This window comes from Homarus americanus, unplaced genomic scaffold, assembly GCF_018991925.1.
Source record: "Homarus americanus isolate GMGI-L3 unplaced genomic scaffold, GMGI_Hamer_2.0 scaffold19117, whole genome shotgun sequence".
Classification (NCBI taxonomy): domain Eukaryota; kingdom Metazoa; phylum Arthropoda; class Malacostraca; order Decapoda; family Nephropidae; genus Homarus; species Homarus americanus.
In genome coordinates this window covers 3,288,442-3,310,369 of record NW_024754704.1, presented here as the reverse complement: position 1 = coordinate 3,310,369, position 21,928 = coordinate 3,288,442, and the positions used below count along the sequence as shown (strand labels likewise).

The 21,928-nt window shown below is 49.5% G+C and overlaps 1 protein-coding gene across 2 annotated transcripts in view; it reads right to left on the bottom strand.

The window, feature by feature from the left end:
• LOC121855942 (transcriptional regulator ovo-like) overlaps positions 1–15,482 on the bottom strand; it is a 29,864-nt gene extending 14,382 nt beyond the window's left edge. The window contains exons 1-2 of one of the 2 annotated variants that reach the window (XM_042351161.1): positions 14,786–15,482; positions 14,498–14,692 (exon numbers count right to left, since the gene is read on the bottom strand). In XM_042351161.1, the coding sequence (XP_042207095.1) occupies positions 14,498–14,666 (169 nt within the window). In that variant the 5' untranslated portion in view covers positions 14,667–14,692; positions 14,786–15,482. Of the gene's footprint in view, positions 1–14,497 lie in introns of both variants that reach the window. The other variant, XM_042351160.1, reaches the window with a different exon arrangement.
• Between the last annotated feature and the right edge of the window lie 6,446 nt (positions 15,483–21,928).

The window sequence follows — 21,928 nt, the reverse complement described above, 5'->3', positions numbered from 1 at the left end:
GGCGTGGGTGAGACTAGCTGGTCACTGGTGGCGTGGGTGAGGACCTAGCGGGTCTGTGGTGGCGTGGGTGAGGACCCAGCCGGGCCCGGCCGGGTCAGTGGTGGCGTGGGTGAGGACCTAGCCGGGTCAGTGGTGGCGTGGGTGAGGATCTAGCCGGGTCAGTGGTGGCTTGGGTGAGGACCTAGCCGGGTCAGTGGTGGAGTGTAGTGGGGGTGGGGGCGTGGGTGGCCCCAGCATCCCTCCACCCCTGGCCACACACACCCAGCGGCCCACACCCCCGCTCCACAAACCTGTTACCCGTGGCACGTTGCCCAACATCAGGTCCGTTTTCTTGGTACAGATTCTGGAGTTTGGTTTTACGGAGACGACTCTACCCAGTGTTGGGGTTGTGTGAGAGCACTGTGTCATGACCAGGAGGAGGACTTTGTCACGACAGGAGGAGCGTGACCAGGGAGGGAGGTCAGGACGTAGTTAGTGTGTGTGTCTCTCTCCTCACCTCAGCAGGCACAGTGTTGCTCCGGCACCCCCGCATGTGCCGGCCGGCCTTGGCAGTGAAAATGACGCAGTAGTGTATCGGGCTTCCCCCTTAACATACATGCTTTCTTTCTTTCTTTATTTCCTTCTTTCTTTCTCCATTCTCGTGTTTATCCCTCTCTCTCTTTCTCTGGTGCTGTGACATCCACCGTTATACTGTACTGAAAAGTTAATCATTACCATTACCTTCTGTGTCACCGCTGTCCTTCACTTAACCACCACATCACCATAACCACCACATCACCATAACCACCACATCACCATAACCACCACATCACCATAACCACTACATCACCATAACCACCACATCACCATAACCACTACATCACCATAACCACCACATCACCATAACCACTACATCACCATAACCACCACATCACCATAACCACCACATCAACATAACCACCACATAACCATAACGTCAGCGGTGTGTGTGTGTGTGTGTGTGTGTGTGTGTACGGGGGGTGGGGGGCTGATGTACGTCTTGTTGGTTTACTTACACGGTTTTGTACTGAATGTGGCTCTGTGTTGTGGTGATGTGATGTGTGATGAAATGTGTGGGGGTGAGGCGTGTGTATGGTGGTGTGTGTTGTGATGATGTACGCCATGCAGTGTGTGTGTGTTGGGTCGCACCACTGGACACGGTGGACATGACTACGGTGAACCGCTGTGTTGTGTAGGGCTTTGTATTACGCTGCCTCGTCTCAAGGTACCGTAAAATACGTGACGTTGGAGGAGGACTTGTTAAACGGGGCGCTGGAGGAGGACTTGTTAAACGGGCGCTGGAGGAGGACTTGTTGAACGGGACGCTGGAGGAGGACTTGTTGAACGGGACGCTGGAGGAGGATTTGTTAAACAGGACGCTGGAGGAGGACTTGATAAACGGGGCGCTGTAGGAGGACTTGATAAACGGGGCGCTGGAGGAGGACTTGTTAAACGGGACGCTGGAGGAGGACTTGATAAACGGGGCGCTGGAGGGACTTGGGGGCGCTGGAGGAGGACTTGATAAACGGGGCGCTGGAGGAGGACTTGATAAACGGGGCGCTGGAGGAGGACTTGATAAACGGGGCGCTGGAGGAGGACTTGATAAACAGGGTGCAGACACACGGTGCGGCTTTCTTAGACCGACATATACACTTGATCATCATCACGGAACGGAGCGTTTGATGGCCCTCCACCAGACTCCTCGCTCAGTTCTCTCGACCAACCGGCTCTCTTGATCATTCCCCTCATCTAAGCCCTACGATCAGTTCCGTCAACCAAACTCCACGGTCATTCCCCGTCTACCACCATGTTCACTCGCCCAGGCCTCCAGCACAGTCCATGGTCTCCACCCTGACGAACACCTCAGCTCGCGGGTGGAGGAAACCTCATGGCGGCCCGCACCGCAACCTCTCGACGCGGCAGTAGAGGCCAGTGTTGCCCGTAACTTCAGTTTCTCTTCGGGGAGTCCCTTCTTCTCTTAGTCGACTCAAAATGGACCTAATGCAACCCGTCATGGGAAACAGAGCCTTAATCCGTGGTGTCTGAGGGGCGGCGGACGGAGAGGAAGGCGTTGAGGCGTTGGAACGTTCCAGTTGGTTCCACATGACGGGTCCTGGAAGTCTGGAAGGTCTCTACCCTCCAGCATAAGCAGTTGCCTCTTCGTGAGTTATTGTTCATATTTCCAGCAGCTGTGTGTGTGTGTGTGTGTGTGTGTGTGTGTGTGTGTGTGTGTGTGTGTGTGTGGGTGCTATATCCGTGTTGATGTTCTGCTGGTGGTGGCGGAGGGCAGGGAGAGAGGAGGTGAAAAACGCTATTAAGATCAATAAATATAAGATATTGACTTCAGATTGTTTTATCGTCCAACTTCTTTTTGTAACATGATTTTTCGGTGTGTTGGAGAGGTACACAAGGAACAGTTTAAGGGGAGGCGACCAGTTGGGTGTACCACAGACGTGAGTAGTTACACATCAGCACCACACACCGAGAGTTACACACACTCAAACAATAGCAGACATCCCCAGTCACAACCGCCCACACAACAATAACAACAAGTACACCAAACATCGCCCATACAACAAGCACCTGGGTACAGCAAGAGGGTGGTCGACACAGCAGGTGGTAGACGCGGCGACGCTGTGACATTGAAGGTGTTCATTGCACTTTGTGTAGCAGGCAGTTTACAGTCAAGGTTGCGCCCACCGGTCGCTAGGGGGCGTTGGGCCGTTAATAGGATCCGTTAACAGACACTTCCAACAGGACACGCTCAGCGAAGCAACATTTGTTACGTTATTTCCCGGTAAAGTGTCGAACAAAGACATAAGCTATCACCCCGAGGGAGAATAATGAAGCCTCTGTCAGTCTCCCCACCCAAGGATTACGTCCCGACCATCACATTACAGATAGAGTCTTGTCTTTATTGTTACTCTCCTTATTCCTTTGTTTGGCTAAGTAATTATATTCCATACTAGCGAGTGTACGCGACACATACACGACCAGAACTGAGGGAGGCGCCAACAGGAGGCAGAGTGAGGGGGTCATTATTGTTACGCCCGTGTCAAAGGTGGTGTCATTGGTGGTTACGGTGAAGGTGATAGTGGTGGTGAGAAGGTGAGAGTAATATGGTGATTAAAATGGTGTTGGTGGAGAGTGCTTGAGAGAGCGATGGTGGTGGTGCTTGAGGGAGTTGTTGTTGTTGTTGTATTTGATAGTGGTGGTGGTGGTGGTGGAGAGACCGTTAGCAATAGCAGGGGAGGACGAGATATCACTCCACCCCCCCCCTACAAAACTCACTCCACCCCACCCCCCACTCCACCCACCCCCATCCCCTCCACCCTCACCCTCTCCCCTCCACCCTCACCCCCTCCACCTTCCTACAAAATTCACATTAAACAAAACTGCTCCACCATCCAAGACTCTGGAGTGGACCGCTACAGCAAGTCAACACACCCTTATATAACACATCAGTTAAGTACAATGTTATGACGGGGTTCATTTTGTCCCGTGTAATAGCGTCTTCCTGTCATTGTCTTGAGTTTTCACTTTATGTGTGTGAGGCGTCTTCAGCACACTCTTGTGTGTGTGTGACGAGTGCTACTGAGGGGCGAGAACAGATAGTTTAAAGAAAGGAGTTAGTGAGGAGGGAAGACTCAGGGCACGGGGGGAGGGAGTCCCCACTATAAGTAACTCAGTACAAGTATAATGCTCTGTTGGGTGTTCCTGACGTCGTCGACCACACTGTGTTGTGATCGTTTTAACTGTAAGGGAGGTGCAACATGCAGGCCTGGTGGGGTAGTGCAGCAGCTCACAACCAAGACAGGAGAGGCTGTTGGTGGGCCCACGTGAGGCGCCATGTGAGGTCATACAGTGTCACTGAGGCAGAGGGTCGGACCACCTCAAGACATAGACTCTATTCTCGCCCAAACGATGATAGCGCGGGGGCCACTTGGCCTTGGCCTTGCCTAGAATGTTGAAAGAGCCAAGCCCCGCTCACACGCCACGGTACCACTTGTTTTTGCACCTTTGTTATATTCTGCCTCTCTGGGTGTTTCTACAGCACATTGTGTGCCATTCTTCCCTATATGACTGGTTGAGTACCCGTTTATAATATATATATATATATATATATATATATATATATATATATATATATATATATATATATATATATATATATATATATATATATATATATATATATATATAGGTAAACAGCAGTAAGATAGTTCACACACACACACAACGTCAATGGGGTTCAGCTGGTGTCAGTTGACTACAGTAGTTAGTGCCCGCTACAGTAGTTAGTGCCCGCTACAGAGACTGGTGGAGGACGCCGCCCCTGCACCACCGCCGCCGCCGACTCCCCCGCACTAGTATACATAACAATAAGTACTGGTGTGAGTTTTATTCTACAGATAGTTTGTGTAGTAGTGTAGGAGGCTGGGGCCCGCTGGGGTGTTGACGAGTCCAGGTGTTGCTAGGAGGCCCCTGTGTTAACTCCACAATTACTGGCATTAGAGCCCACATTGTGTTCCACCTGCCACTATCCTTTACCCCGCCGCTCCCCCCTACTCCCGCCTAGCGTTCATTCACCGTTACTCACAGCCTTGAACAACAGCGCTGCCAAGTCTGAGGTGCACCCCTCCCTTTATCCTCCCTCCTACACCACCCTGCACTCTGTTTCTCCTCCATTCCTTCCTCATCTTAAACTTGCTGAGTGTGTAGTTAACGATGAGGTAGTAGGGGGCGTGTAAGGAGTATGAGGGGAGTATTAGGGGAGTAGGTGGCTCATCCCGGTAGGATTGTACCTGCTGGCCGGGTGGCGCGCCAAGGACAACCCTCGCCCGCGGTCATGTGCCCTTACGGTTCTGTCACGTTTCTTGCAGTTGGACGATTCTTAATCTAAGCCAAAACCGGCTCATTGTTCCCTCCTCGTTGCCTTATACAGAGAGTTATCACCGCAGGAGACGCACGAGGCGGAGGAGGCGCTGTTAGATGTTTGTGCGCCAGGCAGTACGAGCGCCAGGTAACGTCAGGCAACTTATCAGTATTCTGGCCGCGAAGGATCCACCAGGCCACCACGCTAACCCTTATGGGGGTCGGCCCCGTATACCCAACATAACCCTTTTGTATTCCTTCCTAAAACGTATAATCACAATACCATGTGTCGACAGTTGAGTACATTAATGCAGATAAGAAAGTAGGACAATAGTATGCGAGGCGGCGGGCCAGGACACGGAGGCAGGGACAGAAGGGTTGTAGGTTAGTGAGGAGGGACAGTAAGCGGACCGTTTCTTGGCGGAGATGCCTCCAGCATACGTAATGAGTGAGTTTCACAATGATTGGTGGAGTTCCACAAGATTATAGCCTTGTCCGCACACGATACATAATTGGAGCAGCGCAGACGTGGAGTAACTCTTGTTTTTTCCCCCCGAGCGAGCACACAGGGCGGGATACCTACACTACAAGCCAGACCAGGGTTAAGGAACGTCTTGTGTGACCTGTCCACTAACACCTATCATGATGCGCCGCCTCCGCCAGTGCACGTAATTTATGGGAGACAATAAAAACACTGCACGGAACATTTCCTTCTGCACCAACTTGGTTCCCGGAATTCTTGCAAAGTCTCCGTGGTGTGTGTGTGTGTGTGTGTGTGTGTGTGTGTGTGTGTGTGAGCCACATAGTCATCTCTGTGTGAAGGAGGGAAGCAAGAGTTGACTTACTGTCACAGTTTGTGGGGAGACGCGGTGTAACAGCCTGCAGGGGTGGGTGAGGGAGGACGTGGTGGGTGAGAGGTAGGGAGCGAGGGAAGCAGACAGGGAGGGGTGAGGGGGCAGGATGATGGGGTGAGGGATGGAGGGAGAGGTGAGGGAAGCAAGAGGATAGGATGGAGGGGAGGTGAGGGAAGCAAGGGGATGGGATGGAGGGGAGGTGAGGGAAGCAAGGGGATGGGATGGAGGGGAGGGAAGCAAGAGGATGGGATGGAGGGGAGGTGAGGGAAGCAAGGGGATGGGATGGAGGGGAGGTGAGGGAAGCAAGGGGATGGGATGGAGGGGAGGTGAGGGAAGCAAGGGGATGTGCTTGAGGTAAGGAGGGACGGAGGGAGGGCCGACCAGAACTTATTACTTACCTGACTTCATTTACCCAAGGTGGTCACGGCGGTAACCTTTTATACTCTTTCCTCCTCCTCCTCCTCCTCTACTCGCTTCATTTCCCCTCCTTCCTCGTTACGCTCCCTCATTATCTTCCTTCATCAACCTTTTCTCCTGTTTTCTTTTCTTTCACATTCATGTTAGGACACACACACACACACACACACACACACACACACACACACACACACACACACACACACACACACACACACACACACACACACACACACACACACACACACACACACCAGCCTACCCTAACTATTATTACTGAATGTTATACTCAACACAAAAACAATTCCCTTACGATACTACATTTATGTATTTATTTTTGTATGATTAATCTTTTTTATTTATTTATTCGTGTCATCGCGCGGTGTTAAATATTGTTACTTTACGAGGCGAAGGAAAGGGAAATTTTTATGGAAGTGTCTGTGTGGAGAATGTAAACAGCAAATTAATAAACTGGTCAGGGTAGTCCAGAGACATGTTCGGGGCTGGTAGAGGAGGGGCTGGCAGGGGGAAGGAGGGGTCCAAGAGGGAGGGGGCTGTAGGGGGGGAGGAGGCTGGTAGGGGGGAAGGAGGGGCTGGTAGAGGGGAGGGGCTGGTAGGGGAAAGGAGGGGCTGGTAGGAGGGAGGGGCTGGTATGGGGAAGGAGGGGGCTGGTAGGAGGAGGGGCTGGTAGAGGGAGGGGTTGCAGGGGGGATGGGCTGGTAGGGGGAGGAGGCTGGTGGGGGGATGGGGCTGGTAGGGGGGAGGGGCTGGTAGGGGGAGGGGCTGGTAGGGGGATGGGGCTGGTAGGGGGGGGAGGAGGCTGGTAGGGGGATGGGGGCTGGTAGGGGGCAAGCTGGTAGGGGGAGGGGGCTGGTAGGGGTGATGGTAGGGAAGGTGGTTTGTCAGAGATGAAAGTGATGCCCCATCTGGTATCTCCTTATACTAGCACTGTCTTGTCCGTGTTTAGGTCAAGGTTACATCCTCAGGTGCCATCGTCAATTAACCTGTGGTACAGCGGTAAGGTTGATTTTTATTAGGACTTATATCCCATTTCGGTCATCTATAGAACCCTTTGTTAAGAAGAGAAAATATACTTCTGGAGGAGGAGGGAGCCAGCAGGAGTGTGACGCCCCCGGGCCCCACCTCTTAAATAATAGTTGAAGGCCCGCTAGACCCTGGCACTCTGGTGTTGGGGAGGGAAGCGACCCACTGTCTAGAATTTTGGGGCTCATTTTCCTTATGTATCAGTCTCTGGCCCTGAACTTTAAGGATCTGTTGCGTTAAAACAACAAACCTTTACTGGAGAAATCTGAAAACAAACGCCATGGTTTCACAAATTCAATTATGTTAACATTAAGCGTATAAGGTTATCATATCTCTGTTATTTAGCCACAGAGCTACAGACAGACCAGGTAAATACTCACTACCTAAGTACACCACTTTTTGTAGTATTAAACTTTATCACGTAGAGATGCCAGGAGTTAGAACGACCAGAAAGAGGAAATAAAACCAAATAAATTATCGACGTTGTTATGACGACGATCACACAGTAGAACAAGGTGAGGGAAGCTGAGAGAGACGGTGGTGAGGCCCCAGGCGGAGGAAGAAGATGTAGGGGTGATGGATGGACACTTGGGACTGTACTTCTTACTCATTTCCCGGTAAAGAACTACTCCACCGCTCGCCTCGGGTGTGTGGGTGACGCTTCCACCTCATACTACTCTTGTTGTATAAATAACTCTTAAATAAACGACTGCCATGATATCTTCCGTAATCGTCGGGTAGACGTCATGTATCGCTGAGAAAATTATTGTTGTGAATGGAAGAATATGAACAGTGATGACTTAATTAACCTGTCTGGGGTTCTAGCGAGGAGCACACGGACATCCAGTATATTGGACGTCTTGTCTTATGGGGATGTTGGGGAAACTTTTATTACACGTGAGAAGATACAATAAGTCACCTGGGGGTAGTGTAGGTGAGGAGGTTGTAGCCACACAATCTATGGTTGTGTCTCACTGTACTGTGAGGCTCACTTGTGGTAACTCTACGACTCCTCCCTCGTGTTATGCCAGCAGTGCCAGGGATTAGTGAGCTACTAAGCTTTTTGAGATGCCTTATGTGTCAAGGGCAAAAAAGTAAGACAAAAAGTGGCATGTCCAGGCTGCCGTCAGTGTCTAGAAAGTTAGGAACGACCCTGTGTGAAGGCCGCCTAACTGTCGCGTCTGCTGCCCCGGCCATGTGGAGCACCTCACTCCTACCACCGCTGCTGCTACCACCTTTTTCCCCTTCTTAATGTGCTGTATGCAGTTACGGGATAACACGAATCAGCTGTGGTCGTGTAAGGTTGGTCTTCCCGTAGTGTATAGTTGGACTACACGAGGCTGCTCCAGCAGACAGGTGTGGCACCTTCCCTCCAGTATTAGGCCAAGGTGTGGGCCCGCTGCTGGTCAAGTTTACCGTAACGATAAACAATAAATCTTAAGTCCATAAACAGGTACAGTGTCTGTGTACGTGTGTGTGTGTGTGTGTATCGTCTGTATACTCAGTGTATGTGTGACTTTATAGTGTCAGTACATGTATAATGTCTGTTTTATGTATGGACGGATGTGTGGATGTATAAAATATGTTTATTTGGTGTGTGTGTGTGTGTGTGTGTGTGTGTGTGTGTGTGTGTGTGTGTGTGCGCGCATCAGTGGGTGTACAGTATATGGTCAGTGTACCTGTAAAGGCATCACTGGCGCCATCCTTGTAAGCTCCGCCAGACCAAGTAGTGCCATAACTAACAATATTAAGTGAAAGTATGCCAAGTGTGAGTGCCAAACATAAGTGTGCCAATGGTGAGAGTGCCAAGTGTAATTGTGTCAAGTGTAAGAGTACCGGGAAAGAGTGCCATATGTGTGTCATGTGTAAGTGTGCCAGGTGTGATAGTGGTAAAATTGGTAGTGGCAGGTGTGATAATTCTCCTCTTTAGAGTACCAGGTGCGAGAGTGAATGGAGTGTGTGTGTAACTGTAACTTAACTGTACAGGTACAACCAGAGTGCCAGGTACGGGAAGGGGGGGGGGATCCAGGTGAGTTATTGCCTGCTGGAATGTGCAGGGTGTGATCTACACGTTTGAGAGGGAAGGTGCCTCAGCAGGTGTGAGAAGGGAGGTGCCTCAGCAGGTGTGAGAGGGGAGGTACCTCAGCAGGTGTGAGAAGGGAGGTGCCTCAGCAGGTGTGAGAGGGGAGGTGCCTCAGCAGGTGTGGGGTGAGAGGGAGGTGCCTCAGCAGGTGGGAGAGGGGAGGCACTCAGCAGGTGTGAGAAGGGAGGTGCCCCCAGCAGGAGAAGGGAGGTGCCTCAGCAGGTGTGAGAGGGGAGGTACCTCAGCAGGTGTGAGAAGGGAGGTGCCTCAGCAGGTGTGAGAGGGGAGGTGCCTCAGCAGGTGTGAGAAGGAGTAGCCTCAGCAGGTGTGGGAGAAGGAAGGTGCCCCAGCAGGTGTGTGAGGGGAGGTGCCTCAGCAGGTGTGAGAAGGAGGTGCCCCAGCAGGTGTGAGAGGGGAGGCACCCCAGCAGGTGTGTGAGAAGGGAGGTGCCTCAGCAGGTGTGAGAAGGAAGGTGCCTCAGCAGGTGGAGAGGGGAGGTGCCCTCAGCAGGTGTGAGAAGGAGGTGCCTCAGCAGGTGTGAGAGGGGAGGTGCCTCAGCAGGTGTGAGAAGGGAGGTGCCTCAGCAGGTGTGAGAGGGGAGGTGCCTTACAGTGATGGACGGTGTGGTCCGCTACAGCTCTACATACTACAGTTTCTACTGGCAACCTTGCCAGGGCGACACCACACACCCACACACTCTCGCTCACACTTCATTTCTCTTCACTTCTCCACCGCCTCCCAGATCAACCCCGGCGATTCTGTCATCTTTATAAACCGATATATGGAGGTTTTGATAAGTTTGATAGATATACCAGGTTATGATGATAGATACCATTTGAAAAAGACTTTGTGTGTGTGTTTAGACGAGCGATATTAAGTGGAGTAAACCAAGGTAAAGGTGTGTGTGTGTGTGTGTGTGTGAGAGAGAGAGAGAGAGAGAGAGAGAGAGAGAGAGAGAGAGAGAGAGAGAGACACGCTGTAACCTCGCTCGAATCTTTCCGGGGCAGAGAAACAGTAACTTATAGTCTGCCAGCTGTTGACCAAGGCTGTCTCAACCCACCAGCCCTCACGGCTCCTCCCCATACTGTACTATGCTACCCAGTGTCTAGTTAGGCTCAATCATTGCTATCACCCCGTGTTAAGATATCTCTAGACGGTGATATATCAAGGTGTTATATTTTATGTGAAAATTTCTCACTTAACCTTCGAATTTATAGCACAAATATGTCTTATATCACAAGGGTGTACCTGGTTTTGAGATATTTAACTGAGAGATATTTTGTTTTAATTACAGGTGTATATTTGGGCAGTGTTGATGACATTATTGTTGTAAGTATAATATTTGGTAGGTGGTAATGGTGGTTGTTGTGGTAGTGGTGGTGGATGGTTGACGTATGGGTGGTTATGGTTGATGTGTGGGTGGATGGTGGTAATGGTTGTAGGTGGCAGATTATGGAGACTTCGCTTTCGATAATTACAAAAACACCGAAAACGACAAAGACAAAATTACCGAACACAACAAAAACAGAATTATCGAAAACAACAAAGACAGAATACCGAAAACAACAAAGACAGAATACCGAAAACAACGAAGACAGAATACCGAAAACAACAAAGACAGAATACCGAAAACAAACAAAGAATACAAACAAAGACAGAATACCGAAACAACAAAGACAGAATACCGAAAACAACGAAGACAGAATACCGAAAACAACAAGACAATGCTGAAAACAACAAAGACAGAATACCGAAAACAACAGCAGCTACCAATATCAATCAGAACGAGTATTATTTAGGTAACTCGTATATTTGATAACGTTTGAGGGCGATTGTTTGATGATGTATAAAACGTTTTGTGCGACGAGGAAAGACATACATTGATTAGTGTAAGTTGTTAATTGATGTCATCTCCTTCCCTTTTTTCTCCCTTTCTCCCATTTTTTCCTCCTTTTCCTTCCCTCCTTCCCTTTTCCTTTTTTCCCTCCTCCTCTCTCCTCCTTCCTTTCTCTCCCTTCCTTTCTTCCTCTCCCTTCCCTTTTTCTTCCCTTTCCTTCCCTTTTCTCCCCCTCCTCCCTCTCCCTCTCCCTTCCCTTTCCTCCCCCTCCTTCCCCTCCTTCCTCCTTCCCTCCTTCCCTCCTCCTCCTCTCCCTCTCCCTTCCCCTTCTCTCCCTTGTTTATGGTGCTTCATAAACTTACCGAAGAAGTGAGAGTTTATATTTATTATTTATTTTATTTACTTAAGAAACTATTATTTTATCCTTATTATTTAGGCCTGTTTTTCATTTCGTATCAAAGCACCAAATTTCAACATTGGCTCTGAGATAGTGTGTGTGTGTGTGTGTGTGTGTGTGTGTGTGTGTGTCATGTTGACGTATTACACCGTACAGAGAGCTTTGTTTAGGTCGACTGTATTACAACTGTATATGAACTTTAAAAAAAAAACAACCTTATTTGCATTTTTAGAAATATTTCAATTTTACTGTTAAATAATCTTAGTTTAGTTTAGAGAATCGAAAGTTAGTTTTAAGACACAAAAAGAAAATATTGGTGACTCAGAATAGTCAAATTTATGTAAAGCAAGATAGTAAATAGTTAATAGGTAATAGTAAATAATCAATAGGTAACTAGTCAATAGTTCTTGGACATACATAGAAGACGAAGGTAGAGATAATTACTAGAGAGAAGTAAGGGTGGTAGGGAGACATGGGGAGAGTGCTACGGTGGGGGAGACATGGGGGAGGGTAAAGCTGGTAGAGTATACGGGGAGTAAGTAAAGTGGTAGGGGAGCATAAGGGGAGAGGTGCTGGTGGTGGGGAGTATACGGGGGAGTATGTGCCGGTGGTAGGGAGCATACGGGGAGTATGTGATGGTGGGGAGCATGGGGGAGTATGTGCCGGTGTGGGGAGCATACTGGGAGACAGCTGGTGGGAGACACAGGGGAGAAGTAGTGGAGAGTATAGCTGGTAGGGGAGATATGGGGAGGCAGCCATGGAGTATACGGGGAGTATGTGTCGGTAGGGAGTATGCTATGGTGGGGAGTATACGGGGAGTAGCTGGTGTGGGGAGTATAAGTGGTGGAGGAGATGTTGGTGGAGGGGAGACAAGGTCGGGGAGTATGTGCCGGTGGAGGGGAGTAGCCGGTGGTGGGGGGTATGTGCCAGGAGGGAGTATGCCGGTGGAGGGGAGGCGTGGCTGGTGGAGGGAGTGCTGGTGGAGGCAAGTGCTGGTGAGTATGTGCTGGTGGTGTGGGAAAGTCGGTGGGGAGTATGTGTGGTGGGGAGAGGCCGGTGGTGGGAGTATGTGCTGGGGAATATGTGGTGGTGGGGAGGGAAGGTGGGGAGTATGTGCGGTGGAGGGAGTCATAGGGAGGAGAAGCTGATGAGGGGAGTATGTGCTGGTGGAGGGAGAGTATGTGTCAGGGAGTATGTGCCGGTGGTGGGAGTATGTGCCGGTGGAGGGGAGTATGTATGGTGGAGGGGAGCAGTTGTGGTGGGAGTATGTGCCGGTGGAGGGGAGTATGTGCCGGTGGAGGGGAGTATGTGCCGGTGGTAGGGAGTATGCTGTGGAGGGAGTATGTGGTGGAGGGGAGCAAAGCGGTGAGGAGCCTGGAGGGAGTAGCCGGTGGAGGGAGTATGTGCCGGAGGGGAGTATGTGCCGGAGTCGTTTAGATATTGTTATAATGGCTCTCAGTGTCTGATGGTCGCGTAACCTCCGCTATGATTCACTAGCAGGTGTCTCGTCTGATGTTGTCTTGTTAAGATGAGGCCAGCCCGACACCACACCTTGGTCAGCACTGGTCTACTGTGGTACATAATTGGTCTTAGGTTGGTTTGATGACGCAAGAGTGGTGACCCTCATCTTCGTGCTCGTGGTCCAGCCCCCTCATTGGTGATACAAGAGTGGTGACCATCTTCGTGCTCGTGGTCCAGCCCCTCATTGGTGATACAAGAGTGGTGACCCTCATCTGTGCTCGTGGTCCAGCCCCTCAGTGGTGATACAAGAGTGGTGACCCCATCTTCCCTGCAGTGGTCCAGCCCCTCAGTGGTGATACAAGAGTGGTGACCCTCATCTTCCTGCTAAGGGTCAGCCCTCAGGATACAAGAGTGGTGACCCTCATTCTAGTAGTGGTCCAGCCCCTAGTGGTGATACAAGAGTGGTGACCTCATCTTTTCAGCTAGTGGTCCACCCTCAGTGGTGATACAAGAGTGGTGACCCCTCATCTTCCTGCTAGTGGTCCAGCCCCCTCAGTGGTGATACAAGAGTACCTCATCTTCCTGCTAGTGGTCCAGCCCCCTCAGTGGTGATACAAGAGTGGTGACCCCTCATCTTCCTGCTAGTGGTCCAGCCCCCTAAGTGGTAATCCCAGCTAGTTTTGTTAGACTGGTGGTCCGGGACTGGTGACCCGGGGGAACCTGTTTGTAAGGTGGCGTGAGACCTGGCACTCGGCAGTCCTTTCAAAAGACTTTTCTAAAGTCCCGTTGGGTGTCCCTGCACCGCCAGGGTCAGCAAGTTGTACGTGGCGTGTTGCGGCATTACTTCCTCCTCCCCGCCTCCTGCAGGATGCTTTACCACACGTCCTGCACCTCACTGCCCTCACAACCACAGTAGTTACTCGGGAATTGTAGAATCTGTTAGTTTACATGTTCATTTTGGAGATGCAGGGCGCCAATTTGAATAACGTGAATTATTGAAGAACGAATCCATAGCATGCAAAAGTGTAAAAGTTAAAAAGAAATCATAAATATGTGTGAATATGTGAAAAATTAAATTTCCCTCCACACAGTGAGTGACCAAGGACTCCAGCCAGACAAAACACCAGGTTCGTACCTAAGAGCAGAGTGGACTGACTCATGGCGAGGAACCTTTACTCAGTGTTGGGGCATGTGAGACTCCCTCCGTCAGACGTGAGGAGTGTGTGATGGGAAGTGGCCAACATGGGCCTCTGTTTACCAGGAAACAACAACAATGGGCGATGTCTATAAGAGACGACTAAACTTTGAGTGCATGCAGGCAGTGTGTTTACTGTTGGGATATCGGAAGCTAACAGTAAATGAGAAATAAGAATACTGAAGAGAAGGTCAACATGTTTGTTATACACAGTCTCACAGCCTGTGATCTGAGGAGTCTGATAACAGTCGGTCTTCAGGTTATTAAGTTTAAATATTGTGTCTAGAAGGAGAGAGATCTGGTGTTGGGGTCTTACCTCTGTCTCTGATGGTGAGCGAGAGCGGCTTGTCGTCAGGCTGTTCCTCCAGACGTCGTGAGGGAGAGTAGCGCGAGGTGCGGCTGCTGGGACTGACGGATCTTTCTCCCTCATCTCTCACCCATACGTAAATCCAGGGAGCTCTCTCTCTCCATATCAAGGTAGGCATCTCTTGATAGCTCGAGGCGGCTGTCCGTGACAAGTCGAGGCGGCTGTCCCGTGACAAGTCGAGGCATGTCCCGTGACAAGTCGAGGCGGCTGTCCCTTGACAAGTCGAGGCGGCTGTCCCGTGACAAGTCGAGGCGGCTGTCCCGTGACAGGTCGAGGCGGCTGTCCCGTGACAGGTCGAGGCGGTTGTCCCGTGATAGTTCGAGGCGACTGTCCCGTGACAAGTCGAGGCGGCTGTCCCGTGACAGGTCGAGGCGGCTGTCCCTTGACACCAACACGACTGTCTCGTGACAGGTCCAGCCGACTGTCCCTTGACAAATCTAGGTGACTATCCCGTGACAGGTCGAGGCGGCCAAGATGAGCGATACTGTCTTTCCTGAGGTCGATTGATGACGGTGTAGTGTCCATGTGGGATATCCGGTGAGGTCTTTCCCTTCGCAGGTCGAGTGGAGGGGAGCTTGAGAAGGACGAGCTGTGAACGTCCACATGTCGGCTGCGGTCGTCATCTTGGGGTGCTCCCGCCTTCTGTGCTTCCAGGAGCCTTGCCTGCTGCTGCTGCAGGCGGTCCTTGATTAAGAAAATCTTGGGCATCTTGATAACACTGAGCTAACACCAAAACAAATTATATTAAAAATTCCTTTAAAAACTCTAAGTCTTAAGCCTCTGTCATTCACTGCATTTCAGCGCTTGAAGTCAACACTGTCACTGAACAGGTCCGCACAAGTTTACACTCGAGGACAAACTAAGTGGTGTGGGCAAGTACGGCAGCTTAAGTCTTATAGAGAAGCTGCTCTTGTGGGTGCAGAAGCACCACACAGCACCAAGGATTGTGAGTGTGGCTCCAGGCATAGACTTGAGCTACACAAGTGTGGTAGTATTAGTGAAAGTGGCCGCTAGAACCTCCCGCTTAACTCCGCGCATGCGCACGTCGCCTACCTGGCCTGTCGCCATCCTCTCTTCTTTATCATCTTTTAAGTTATTTACTGTGGCCGCACTATGGTAATATTTATCAGGACAAATTATTCAAGAAGACACGTCCTTTAACCTTAGCCATGTCTTGAAGTCTGTTAATGGAAGCTTAATAAATTAAATTAACAGAGCACACTGACACCTCAACACATAACTGTCCTGTGCAAATAAATGAATTATACACCAAATATTGCTGCACCTATAACTGTAAAATTTTTGACATTCATAGGCAATTAATCTTAGCGTCACGTGAACGGTGTTTAGAAGGTGCCAGGCGAGGCAGTGGGGACAAACAAAGTAGAGTAACACACCTTAGCGGCACTTCTGCATCTATTCTCGGGCCTGTTTTTTTCCTCCCTTCTCCCTCCCCGCCCCCCTCCCGCCTCACTCCCCCTACGCCCCCTCCCGCCTAACCCTCCCGCCCCACTCCCTCCTGCCTCACCCTCCTCCCTCCGCCCCTCCCGCCGCACCCCTCCTGCCCCACTCTCCCTCCCTCTTCGACCTCCCCACCCCCCCCCTTCCCCATCCCCAACACCTTGTCTCACCTCGTTCCCTGTATTAATGATCAAACTGAGACATTTCTGAGAGTTCATCCACGACCTGTCACTGCCCAGAGAAATGATGCACACACACACACACACACACACACACACACGCAACACACACACACACACACACACACACACACACACACGCACATACACACACAAAACATACCGGATAAGTTAATTTGTGGTCACGAGATGTTATCCGATTTGATCACGGGTGTGGCAGATACTTCTGTCGGTAGAAGCTGTTAACCCGCCAGGCCTCTTCCTGGTGTGCCAGGTGAACTTGTGTTTGACGCAGAACGCACCCCTATTATGACGCAGTACTGTGGAACCCTATTATGATGCAATGTTATAGGACGCACCTCTATTATGATGCAGTGTTATAGGACGCACTTCTATTATGATGCAGTGTTATAGGACGCACCTCTATTATGATGCAGTGTTATAGGACGCACTTTATTATGATGCAGTGTTATAGGACGCACCTCTATTATGATGCAGTGTTATAGGACGCACTTATTATGAGATGTTTATAGGACGCACTCTATTATGATGCAGTGTTATAGGACGCACCTCTATTATGATGCAGTGTTATAGGACGCATTTCTATTATAATGCAGTGTTATAGGACGCACCTCTATTATGATGCAGTAAGGAGTAGGACTTAATACAGGACAACTCATTATGATGCAGTGTTATATGATGCACCTCTATTATGATGTAGTGCTATAGACGCATCCATATTATGATGTAGTGCTTTATGACGCATCATTTCGACGCCTCTTTATAACGCCCTTCTATTATGATGCAGTGCTGTAAGACGCACCTTATTGTGACGCAGTGCTATAGGACGCACCTCATACATGATGCAGTGCTATAGACGCACTATTATGTCGCAGTGCATAGGATGCACTCTATTATGATGCAGTGCTGTAAGACGCACCCCTATTATGACGCAGTGCTATAGGACTCCCATCATTGTATGACGCAGTTATAGACGCGCCCCTATTATGATGCAGTGCTAAGGACGCACCTTCATTATGTCGCATAGACGCACCATGACGCAGCTATAGACGCACAGACGCTGCAAGGACGCGCCCCCTCCATGATGCAGTTATAGGACGCGCCCTATTATGACGCAGTGCTATAGGACGCACCTCATTAGGACTGGGCAACTAATTGACTAACCAATTGCATCAAGCATGGTGTGTGTGTGTGTGTGTGTGTGTGTGTCTGCCTCTCTGTTCTAGACATCTTTGTAACGACACTTCTACAAGTTGGTAATATTATTCAATGAAACATATCTCAAGCCACTAGATACACACACACACACACACACACACACACACACACACACACACACACACACACACACACACAGTGAGATTGAGGGTTTATCCTATTTGTCCCCCTCCCCCCCAATCCTGTTGAGCCTAAGTTCTGGGTTTAGCTTCAGTTTGGTTAGAAGTTAGGTTAGGTTAGGTTAGGTTAGGTTAGGTTAGGTTAGGTTAGGTTAGGGCAGTATGAACCTGAATGCTGACGATTTCGAGTTGTTTTAGTAATGATGGAGGGCGTCTGGCAGGGTAGGTGGTGATGGATGTCGGAAACATAAGGTAGTAATCTTACTTGATGGTCATTGTTGGTAAGGGAAGGAAACTCCAGGTGGGAGCGTGAGCTGTTCTCCTGGGACTTTTAGTTATGTCCCATCCAGGTGTTGAGACATTTCCGTTACATATTAAGTAGTTTTGTAGAAATGCCTGAAGGACAATGTATGACTTCATTGTTTTATTGTTACGCTTAGGATGCCCTCAGATGTCCTCTGTCTTACGGTCCAGGAGTTTTCATCGTGGCTATTTTTAGGCATGTTGATCAGCAAGACCAGACAGACATTGGGGCGTATGAGCGTAAATTGAAGCTTCCGTGTGCGCGTCATTACTGGCTCCTGGCGACATTCTTTCAACAAAACTTCCTGACAGCGGCGTTACGTTACATACTGACGCATCTCCAGTTATATCCTATAGGAGTTGCCTGCGACATTCCTGATAAACGATACACCTTCTGGGAACATCATGTGAGTCGACCTTACACCTTCATACTACCACTAATCCCTTGACCCCATCCTTGTCAGCTACATAGTTTGCAACACTCTTATATGTAGGAAGCACGCTTTGAATTAGGATCATCCGGACACCAGTTAAAGTACCTAAGACTTGGCTCACATTTTCCTGGGGGACTGGTATGAACCTGGAGGAGGAGGAGGAGGGAGACCTTGAACTTGGAGAGATGCTCACCACCACCCACCACTCAGACCCCCTCCCTCCCCTCCACCTCCCTGACATAATGGTTTTACATACTTCTCGCACACTGACTCTGCCGGTGTCGTCTCTTCTCACTCAGTGACGTTCCCGTCCCCGTCTGTCGCTGGTATTCACTGTCTCCTGTCTCTGTCTATCTCACTGTCTGTTATTTTCAATCTCCTTGTTCTCCTGTCTCCTGACGCTCAGACCATCTTGTCATCTGTCTCTCCTCATCAACCATATTCAAACGCCCTTGTCTCAAAAGTCTTGGGAGTGACCTGCGTCTCTCCCTCATCAGTACTATCTCTCTTTATCACACTCTGCCTCTCTTATTGTCTATTAGGTGTTATCTTCAAGCGTTATCACACTGTTTGTCTCCTTTCCTTCTCTTACCCCCTCCTTGTTCCTTGTGGTATTTTCACTTTGTCTCTGTACGTGTGCGTCATGCATGTTTGTTTCTGTCATATTGGCTGTGCAAACAATGGCCGAATCTAGTCTCTGTCTTCGTGTTCTTCCTGCATTGTCTTTTCTGTGCCGTCTCTTTTTCACCCCTGTCCCCCCATCCTGCTTTTTCACACCGTCAGGCCACACTCTCACACCGACACTCCACACCGTCATTAACACTCTCACACCGTCACTGACACTCTCCACCGTCGCTACACTCACTACGACATCTCCACACACCGTCACTGACACTCTCACACCGTCACTGACACTCTCACACCGTCACTGACACTCACACACCGTCACTGATGACACACCGTCACTGACACTTCTCACACCGTCACTGACACTCTCACACCGTCACTACACTCACACACCGTCACTGACACTCACACACCGTCACCACACCTCACACGTCACACCGACACTTCACACCGTCACTGACACTTTCACACACCGTCACCCGACACTCTCACACCGTCACTGACCCACTCTCACACCGTCACTGACACTCTCACACCGTCACGACACTCTACACCGTCACTGACACTCACGCACCGTAACTGACACCACACACCGTCATCACACTACACCGTCACGAGACTTCACACCGTCACTGACATCTCACACCGTCACTGACACTCACACACCGTCACTGACACTTTCACACCGTCACTGACACTCTCCACCGTCACTGACACTCACGCACCGTAACTGACACTCCACACACCGTCACTGACACTCTCCACACCGTCACTGACACTCTCACACACCGTCACCCTGACACTCTCACACCGTCACACTGACACTCCGCACCGTCACTGACCTCTCACACCGTCACTGACACCTCTCACACCGTCACCGACACTCCGCACCATAACTACACTCCACACACCGTCACTGACCTCTCACACCGTCACTGACACTCTCACACCGTCACTGACACTCTCACACCGTCACTGACACTCACACACCGTCACTGACACTCTCACACCGTCACACACACTCACACCATCACTGAAACCTCACACACCGTCACTGCACTCTCACACCGTCACTGACACTCTCACACCGTCACTGACACTCTCACTCCATACTGACACTCCCCACAAATCCAGCCTCCACCGTCACACAACACTCTCCACCGTCACTGACACTCTCACACCATCACTGACACTCACACATCATCACTGACACTCACACCGTCACTGACACTCTCACACCGTATCCTGACCTCACACCAATCACACAGCACTCACACACCGTCACTGACACTCTCACACCGTCACAGCACTCTCACACCGTCACTGACACTCTCACACCGTTACTGACCTCTCCACACCGTCACCAACACTCTCCACACCATCACTGACACTCACACCGTCACTGACACTCTCACACCGTCACCGACACTACTACCACCACGACCACCTACTACTACTACCCATCACTACTACTAGCACACCAACACACTACCCACCACCATACGACTACTACCACCATACCACCCACTTCTACCACTACCACCACCATCACTACCACACTACCACCACCAACACTACCACCACCAACACTACCACCACACACCATCCACTACCGACTACTACCACCAACACCACCACTACCACCAATACTACCACTACTACCCACCAGCAACACCACCACCACTACTACTACTACTACTACCACCACTACCACCACCATCAAACACTAAAAGAGTAGGATTTTTCCACAATGCTGGGACGAAATAACAAGTTTCTCTTCCGGTAAACATAATGTAGAAAAAAAAGAAATTTAGACCTATTGGTAATATACATACATACATACATACATACATTCATTCATACATTCATTCATACATACATACCTACACATACAGAGGAGATATTATAGTGTAAGATCATGTTATGTTTAAGACACTTACAACTGTACAGAGTTAAGAGCTTCAAGGTGGACAGCCGCTAATATCAGGGCTGTCGGAGCTCACCCTGTGCCCCCCTCCTCCTCACGTGGCCAAATGTTAGTAAACAGAGTAGAGTGTGTTTATGTTGTTGCGTGTAATAACAGGAAGGAACATATATGGGGGTTATTGAACAGAAATAGATATTCAAGTTTGTTCAGGTTTTCATTGAACAAACGTAAAAGTTATCTAATTTTGTTTATTTTTTTATTAATTAAACATTAAAGTTATCCAAATTTATTTAAGAGTTTGATTAACAAAAGACAAAAAAAATTTATAGAATTGTGTCAAAGTGAAATTGAAAATAAAATTTCCTTTCTCTCCGGGGCTTAACGTTGACTCTGTTTAATGACATCACGTGACTAACTGCTTCCTTTGAGCCAATAACCGCGTAGATCTTAAGACTGGTTTGCATTGGCCGCCCCTGGAAGCTGTACACACACACACAGTTTACATCTTATCCAGAACACCAGCATTACGGTATATAAACCAAAAACTGCACCTAACCTAACCTAACCAAAATCCACCTAACCAAACCAAAAACTTCACCTAACCTTCCTACCTAACCAAAAACTTCACCCAACCTAACCTAACCTAACCACAGATTCAGGTAAACCAAACACAGTGATGGAATGTGGTTCTGAGTGCACGTGACTCTGTTACCAAGAAGGTGACGCAACTGGCCACCTTGACAATTTTCCAGACGTCACCTGTCACACTCCATTCACCTGTGTAGTCATTCCTCCCAGGTGTGGCAGAGAAGAAACTGAACTCGTGTTGACAGGTGAAACAGCTCAAAGGGGATGGGGGGGTTCATGAAGAATCTCCACCCCAGCTTATTTCGCTTAAGATTAGCCATCCAACTAACCTAATCTAACCTAATCTAACATTATACGAGAGAATTACTTGTCGTAATTGGATTTCCTTAGAGAATGTCAAAAGGAAAGGGTCGTCCAAAAGGAAAGGGATATCAAAAGGAAAGGATGTCCAAAAAAGGGAAGTCGAAAAAAAGGATGTCCAAAGGATATCCAAAAAGGGAAAG